At 38.5% G+C, this 8,670-nt stretch overlaps 2 protein-coding genes across 4 annotated transcripts in view; both read right to left on the bottom strand.

The window, feature by feature from the left end:
• The window catches only part of LOC102738668 (toll-like receptor 1), a 6,353-nt gene extending 1,533 nt beyond the window's left edge, over positions 1–4,820 (bottom strand). Inside the window, exons 1-3 of the mRNA XM_081813167.1 lie at positions 4,771–4,820; positions 3,585–3,682; positions 9–1,413 (exon numbers count right to left, since the gene is read on the bottom strand). Coding sequence (XP_081669293.1) covers positions 9–1,346 — 1,338 coding nt within the window. The 5' untranslated portion in view covers positions 1,347–1,413; positions 3,585–3,682; positions 4,771–4,820. The remainder of the gene's footprint in view (positions 1–8; positions 1,414–3,584; positions 3,683–4,770) is intronic.
• Positions 1–8,670, bottom strand: part of TLR10 (toll like receptor 10) — a 66,370-nt gene that overhangs the window by 27,874 nt on the left and 29,826 nt on the right. Inside the window, exon 2 of one of the 3 annotated variants that reach the window (XM_081812460.1) lies at positions 4,771–4,819. The exons of the other annotated variants lie outside the window; for them this stretch is intronic. The gene's annotated coding sequence lies outside the window, so the exon portion shown is untranslated. The remainder of the gene's footprint in view (positions 1–4,770; positions 4,820–8,670) is intronic. 3 annotated transcript variants of the gene reach the window in all.

The raw sequence follows: 8,670 nt of genomic DNA, 5'->3' as shown, positions 1-8,670 counted from the left end.
GGAGGTAAACATCTGAAAACAGAGTCAGCAAGTATATTTGAAGATATATTTAAACTTAATAAACTTTTAGTCCAAGCACAATTTCCTTCATTTTCATCATGCCTTAGAGAATTCTGGCTAATATCCAATTGTTGTAGAGACTTCATTTCCTTGGTCATATTAACTATACTTGCAAGTTCTTTTAATTGATTCATTTGTAAATTAAGTGTCTCCAGTTTAGCCAAGTTTCCACAATTTTTAAAAACCATGTCTGTTAAGAGATTATTAGAAAAATCCAAATACAGAAATGGGCTAATTTGGAATGGGCAAACCATGTGGATCATGTGTGTACCAGACACTGTGAAATTGTGGATGTTCATATTTGAAAAGAGTCTATAGCTATAACTTTGTGGCAAAGTGAACACATCACTGACAACATGGTGTATCGATAAGGCCTTCAGTGAAGTGTTGGAATAATCAAAATAGCTTAAGGTAAGGTAATCTTGTAGTTTTACGTTTGAAATTGAGAAATACTCTGTGCTTGTATGCCAAACCAACTGGAGGATCGTAATGAAAAAATTCCAAGTTGTTTCAACGTTGTTTAAGGTAAGAGTTGATAACCTTGAATTCTTTTGAAGTTTTGACAGAACATTTTGGAAATAAGAACATCCATTATCATCTAGCATACATTTGATATTAGATAGTTCCAGACTCACTGCTGTGCTGACTGATACATCCAAAGTAAACCTGAATTCCTTTCTTCTGGGGAAAACAATGTGTAGACTTTCTGTGTTAAGGTCTCGAAGGCTCTCAGCGTCTTCTTTTTCCCCGTAAGCGTCTCCTAAGACCAGTAACACCTTACTTATATGCAAAGGAGCAATTGGAAACACGCTAGATTTTTGTAACTGTGTGGCACTTAATCCCAGAAATTCCAGGTGAGACATGTTGCCAAACTCTTTGCATATGGGCAGATCATCAAATGCATTAAATGAGAGGTCTAAGTGCTTGAGGTCCACAGTGGGATGGCAAGAAATCTTCCCCAACTCATTGTGGGACAAATCCAAGTATTCCAATTCCTGGTTGAATTTGAAAACACTGATATCAAGGTATTGAATTCTATTATGAGAAACTATCAAAATCCTCAGCTTTGATAGTGATAGGATGTCAGAAGTCTGAAGCTCAGATATGTAGTTTTGTGATATATCTAAGATTGTTGTTTTCAAGGATAGGTCTTTGGGAACATGAAAGAGACCTGTGTTTGATCTGTTAACTAGAAATTCACTTTCATCCGACAATTGGATTCTGATGTCAAATATTAACATGACGATTATGGCAAAATGGAAGATGCTAGAATTAGTTTTCATCATTTTGTAACACTAGACATTCCTAAGCGTTGTTGCTATTCCTCAGAGCATCTCGATACAGGTACAGATCCTTAAAAAACAAAACAAAACAAAACACTTTAAATGACTGTATTAAACTAGGCATGGCTGACAAACATTTTTTCCTAGAGACTCATAAAATGAAGGCTGTGTTCTTTGGAGTCACATAACTGAAACCAGGGAAATATACGTATTGATCAACAATTATACTACCTCTAATCAAATAACTTTTAATATGGAAGGTGTAATGAGTTGAATGGTGGCTCCACCCAAAAGATATATCCACCTTCTAACCCTGTCCTAATCACCAGAAACTGTGAATATTACCTAATTTGGAAAAAGGATCTTTGTAGAGATAATTAGGTTAAGGATCTTTAGATGAGGGGATCATCCTGGATTATCCAGGTGGTCTTTAAATCCAGTGACAAGTGTTCTCATAAATATCTCAGAGGGCTATTTGATGTAGACAACAGAGACACAGAGAAGGCCATCTGAAGGAGGCAGAGACTGGAGCAGATACAGCCACAAACCAAGGAATACTGATAGGTACTGGAAGCTGGAAGAGATTTTAGGGAGAGTTTAGTGCTACCAACACCTTGATTTTAGACTTCTGGTCTCCAGACCCATGAGAGAATAAATTTCTTTTGTTTTTAGCCACCAAGTTTATGGTTACTTGTTACAGCAGCCACAGGAAACTAATACAGATGGTTTTACATATTTATGGAAAGTCCACTGACCCCAACCCTCCCGAGATCATATAGAACTCAAGCTAGGATTCACAGCTGGTGTATTTTTCTACCTTTGACATGCACCACCTCATGGCTTTCTTAAGAGTTCCTTTCCCATGGGGTTCAATTTGGACTCTTCTTGCATTACTTTCTATTACCTACACATGGTTTCATGCCTAACTTTGGTCTTATTCAAAAGGTGATTAGATCATGATAAAAGGTCTCTCAGAAAATCCATTTATTCATCCATTTATTTATTCAATCACTATTTATTGATAATCTACTGGCCATGTTTTAGAAACTAGAGATAAAACAGTGAACAAAATAAAGCCCTAATTCTCAAGGAGCTTATTATCTAGTGGGGAGATGGAAAATAAATGACTAAATGTAATTTCATGTAATATTAAATATTATATAGAAAATTTAAGCAGAGGGGCACCTGGATGGCTCCGTCAGTTGAGCACCCAAATCTTGGTTTTAGCTCAGGCTGTGGGATTGAGCCCCACCTTGGGCTCTGTGCTGAGCGTGGAACCTGCTTAAGAGTCTCTCCCTCTCCTCTCCGTCTGCCCTCCCCTCACCCCAGCTTGCATGTGCTCTCTCAAAAAACAAAAAAGAAAAAGAAAAGAAAAATTGAGCAGAGTAAATGAATCAAGAATAATGGTAGGTATGTAACAGTGGTTGGTGGATTTTTTAGATTGATTGGTCAGAGAGGACTTTTCTGAGAAGTTGCCATTGTGGTGTAAACCAGAATGGAGTGAATGAGTAATCTATGGGAAGATCTGGGGCGAAAGCATTTCTGACAAAGAAAAAGGCAAGTGCAAAAGTCCTGAGATGGGACTGAGGCTGGCTTATCTGAGGCATAGTAAGGTGGTCAATGTTAGTATGGAGTGAATGAAAATGAGAGAAAGTAGAACCAAGATTGTACAAGATGCAGATCATTGCAAGGAGTTGGGATTCTAGCCTGAGAGTCATGAGGGAATGGTGAGCACTGAAATGCTGCAAGGATAGGAGTAGTTTCCTCCTCTTCAGAAAAATTTTGTTCATCCATTCATCAAATATGTATTTATTCCCTATGAAGTGCTAGGCATTATTCTAGGTTATGCTTATTGCACTAGTTATCAACCCACTATAGCCCAGACACTATTTTGTTACCAAGATTCTAATGACACGGGAGAACCAGAGGGAGTTGTGTTGGGATGAACCCTAGAGTGTGATCCACATCCCCCTATTCTGCCCCACCCAGACCCTTTCAGCTGGGGCTACATAGCTACATGGATCTTTCAGGGAACTTATTCAATCTCTTGGGGCTGCATTAGACAGGCAAGCCATCAATATCAGCAAAGAGTCAAATTCCTCTTCACATATCCCCTCACATCTCTCAGTGGGCACAAAAGGACCTAAATAATTAAAGTCCCAGAAAATACCCTAAGTCGTAAAAATTCCTCAAGTTACATGTACAAACATATCTAGTATTTGGAGCACTGTTTGGACTTACCCTTTTGTAGAGATATCCAGTGATGCCTTGGTTATTGTGATTTCTTCAAACATATGAGAGGGCCCAGTATACCCCTTTCGTCACTGTTCACGTAAACTCTGTGCAAGGAAAGGAACACAGCCATTAAAATGCATGTTAAAAAGAAAGGTGGCTGAAAAGATGCTTAACACCACTAACCATCAATGAAATGCAAATCAAAACCATAATGAGATATCACTTTGCACATGTCAGAATGGCAAATATAAAAAAGACAAAAAATAAGAAGTGTTGGCAAGGATGTGGAGAAAAGAGAACTGTTGTGCACTGTTGGTGGGAATGTACATTGGTGCAGCTACTGTGGAAAACAGTATGGAGTTTCCCCAAAGGATTAAAGGTAGAAATATCATATGATCCAGGGGCACCTGGGTGGCTCAGTTGGTTAAGTGTCTGCCTTTGGCTCAAGTCACAATCTCAGGGTCCTGGGAAGGAGCCCCACGATGGGCTCCATGCTCAGCAGGGAGTCTGCTTGTTCCTCTGCCCCTTCCCCTGCTCATGCTTTCCCTCTCTCCCTCTCTCTCTCTCTCCTTCCCCCCCACAAATAAATAAATAAAACCTTAAAAAAAAAAAAAAGAAATACCATATGATCCAATAATCCACTGCTGGGTATTTACCCAAAGAAAATGAAAACACTATTCTGAAAAGATAAATGCAGTCCTATGTTTATTTCAGCATTATTTACAATAGCCAAGATATGGAAGCAACCCAAGTGTCTGTTGATAGATGAATGGATAAAGAAGACACACACACACACACACAGAATAATATATATACACAATGGAGTATTACTCAGCCATTAAAAAGAATGAGATCTTGCCATTTACAACAACGTGGATGGACCTAAAGGATATTATGCTAAGTAAAATAAGTCAAACAGAGAAAAACAAATACCATATGATTTCACTTATATGTGAATCTAAAAAACAAAACAAAGAAAAAACAGAAATAGAATCATAAATACAGAGAATAAACTGGTGGTTGCCAAAGGGAACGGGGTTGGGAGGATGGGCAAAATAGCTGAAGGGGAGTAAGAGATACCAGCTTCCGGTTATAAAATAAATAAGTCACTGGGATGAAAAGTACAGCATTAGAACTATAGTCAATAATATTGTAATAACATTTTATGGTGACAGATGGTAATTATACTTACGGTGAGCACAGCTTATTGTATAGAATTGCTGAATCACTAGGTTGTACACCTGAAATTAATATAACATTGTATGTCAACTATACTTAATGTCTAAATTAAAAAAAAAGTAAAGGTGGCATTTTAATGGCATTGGTTATATTTGCTGAAAGACCCAGAAATTTCCCAATTTTTTTCTCTCCAGCTTCCTGAAGTAAAAATACTTAAGTAAGAATCAAAATTATACCCAATTACTGTCTGGGCCAGTGCCTAATCTCTCAAAACAGAACCAGCTAGTAAAAGCTAGGTCAAAGTAAAAGTGGCTTGGATTTAGGTTCAAGTGGGATTTCTTGTCTTATTCCTTAGCCTGAATCCAAATCTGGGGATCTTTCTAACTTCTGGCCAACTCCAGGGTTGAAGGTAAGCAGTGATCAGCATAATCAGGCATGGTTCAGGAGAGTGACAAGAGAGACAAGGAACAGAGACAGGGCCCCATGCATGGACATGAGTGCTTAGCACACAGTGAACCCACCACAAACAAGATGAAAAAAGTTGCCCTTGTTTTCTTAAAAAACTGCCTATCTCGAGCATTTACTGAAAGCATGGCTTCAGTTTTATATCTAGCTAAATTAATGGACTTAAATATCCTCTATTTTCCCAGCCTCCATTTTGTCCTTCCCTTTATACTCATCAATTTAAAGTACTCAGTTTATGAAACCACTTTTATTTCTGTGATTAAGAAGTCAAAGTATTATACACATGAGGAATTGACTTTTGGGTACTTATGGGATCTTTAAATTTCATATACCAAACTTGCTAACTCAGCAAAAATCAATTTTTTTTAATCGACGTCCTGATGGCCAGCACTGAATCTCCAAACTATTTTACTACCAGATAAAATAATTATTTGCTAACTTGATTAGTAAAAGGAAGATTTATTCAAAAGTATAGAAGTATCTCTAGGTATGTTTATGTCAATTTTAATGATTATGATAGATTTGGCTTCACTTTATATGATACAATACATCAATACATTTGAGTTGTCTTTAGAGACTTTGGTGTAATAAAATCAGGACTTTGACTTGACTTCATGAGTAAAATCCATACAACCAACCTGGCCTATTAAGTTCAGTACCACAAATAGTAATTGTGAGTCTTCTCTACACAAGGCCAACTAGCTTTTAGGTTGAAAGGATCAGAACCAGTTCAAGAGCATTTTGGCATTATTTCCTATGTGGTTTTGTAAACTTTTGCTTTTTATTGTAAAGATGTACTTACTTTCAATTCTTTTGATCAAATTGGATGTAGCCTGGGAAACATTTTCCAAAATCTGCAGTTACACTTGACTAGTAGCATCTAGAATAGTTTCAATGGCTTGAGAAAACGGAAAAGAATATTTAGTGGGAAGAGCCCAGAGGAAAAATTAAAATCAACCTGCCCATAAAAACAGAGAGGTTGTTCAGCAGCACTGCCTCCAGGAGTAATTTACCTACACCCCCATCTTCCTCAGCATTCTCACTGCAAAGGGAGAACTAGGAACAATGGGTTGAAGATCAGTGCCACCTGAGACCAACAGCTAGCAGCTCTGTAAAAAAACCGTGAGACGTTTGTGATCCAAATATTCATCTCCCGACTCAGATACAGTTTCTGAATGCAAGCCATGCATGAGATGAGGTGTCATCCAAAGAAAAACAAACAAATGACACACAAAGAAAAACAAACACACACACACAAATCCCTTTCTCTGAGTTAGGATGAGAAACTGATGAACAAATGCTAGTTCAAACCGCAGGAAGCACATATGAGCAATAACATATTTAGAAAAACACCCCAAACCCACAGTATGTCTTAATCATAGAGACTTTTGAGATTTTTTGTGTCCAACAACTAGTTGAACCATTATTTTCTTTTATAGAATAAAAAAAAAAAATGTTGCTTACCAACACAACCTGCCCGTCTGTCACGTTGGCAGTCTGTAGGAAATTTAAGTACTTCCTCAAACATTGATTTCACTAGTAACTATATTTAAATGTTAGGGGGTGGAGAGAAAAGCTCTTTTATGCCATCTGCTGAATCCCACTGAAATTACATAGTACATATAAACCCATTTTATTCTATTCACATGTAGAATAGGGTCTGGCGGGTTGACCGATAGACCGTATTTAAATAGGATTTTTGTGGTTCTCTATTTCCCTATAGTCAGCTCACTCTTGTCTACTAACGAAGTGAAGGAGGTAGTGTTAATAACCACAAATGATTATTGACTGAATTCAAAATGCATATGGTTGCAGTTGTGCTGATTGACGGAGTACAGGTCCGGGTGTACATCAGGTGCTTTGCTTTTCATCTTGCCTCTTGATCAGTCCACTATTAAAAGTGACAGAGAGGGGCGCCTGGGTGGCTCAGTTGGTTAAGCGACTGCCTTCGGCTCAGGTCATGATCCTGGAGTCCCGGGATCGAGTCCCACATCGGGCTCCCTGCTCGGCAGGGAGTCTGCTTCTCCCTCTGACCCTCCCCCTCTCATGCTCTCTCTCTCTCTCTCTCATTCTCTCTCTCAAATAAATAAATAAAATCTTTAAAAAAAAAAGTGACTGAGAGAAGAAAGAGGAAGGGTTCAAGATCAAAGTGCTGCTCAAACTCATAAAGAGGGAAGATCATTCATGTGCTGATATAGAATGGATGACAATCATGTCTTTTTCTTTGACAAATTGGTTTTCAGAGAAAATCTGTGCTCAGATTTTTTCCACTGATATTTTCAAACTTTCTTCAAAAAGTGATTTTTCAAAACTCCATGTGAAAAACATGCTATCTAATAATCTCTTTTGTCCAATAAGGTCTAAGACATCTCCTTCGGGTTAGTTACCTGCACACTCAAGGAATCCATCCTGACAGCTCCACTCTTTTAAAATAACAAAAAGGAACAATAACAGACGGGCAGACAAGGCTAAGAAATGCCCACTGTGTGCCTTAGAACATGTCCCCAACCTAGGACTCCATGATGTGCGGTCATAGACTGGATACAGTTTTTTGCTGTAATCAGCTTTTTCTTCCACAGTGAGCAAGGCCAACTTCTGTCTCTCTGTCACTCTCTCTGTGTTTCTGCCTACCCCGTCACGATTCAGTAGGGGAAATGTGTCTATAAATATATTTCTGAAACTGAAAGAATGAACCTCCTTCTCCTCCATGTCAACCATTTCTTCCCGCTGACCCCTAACAGGAAATGAGGGTCGTCTTTGACTAACAATTCAGCTTCTGGCTCCCAAAGGTACTTGACTGTGAACCAGGTTCAGAGAGGGGGCACTTGAGCATTCTACAGTCCTGTGCTTCCCTTCAAACTCCTCCCCACCACTCTGAGTTGCCCACCTGCCTCTTATTTTCCTCCCTCTTGTCATTGGATGAACTTGTAATCATGTCTACTTGTAATCATGCATGGATCCACATGGCCTTAAAAAAACTTTAATTCTCAGAGAATATGGCTTCTTTGTAAAATTTTAAATATTTTATTTAACCTAATAGGTCCAAAATATTACTTCAACATGCAATCAATATAAAACATTATTAATGAGATCTTTTATATGTGCTTTATTCTAAGTCTTAAAAATCCAGTGTGTGTCTTATACCTACAGCATATCTCATTTGGACTACCCGCATTTCAGTTGCTCAATGGCACACTGAGCTGGTGGCTACCCTATGGGAGAGTCCAAGTCTAGATGCAGTCATCACAGCCATGCAAATGAGGACAAGCCTAAGTCTAGTTAATAGCAGCCCAGAGAACGAACTCCAAGTAGAGCTTTCTTATCTTAGACTCTAGGCTCTCCTCACCTACTCTCAATAGCAGTTTCTGCCTACCCCATATCCAGGCATTTCCTTTTGGATCTAGGGCATTGTAAATATCCTGCCAATTAGATTTGACCTGTAGTTGTT

The sequence above is a fragment of the Leptonychotes weddellii genome, chromosome 2, assembly GCF_054177405.1.
Source record: "Leptonychotes weddellii isolate Sample4059 chromosome 2, ASM5417740v2, whole genome shotgun sequence".
Lineage (NCBI taxonomy): Eukaryota > Metazoa > Chordata > Mammalia > Carnivora > Phocidae > Leptonychotes > Leptonychotes weddellii.
The sequence above is the reverse complement of the archived record's forward strand: the minus strand, read 5'-3'. Positions and strand labels throughout refer to the sequence as shown.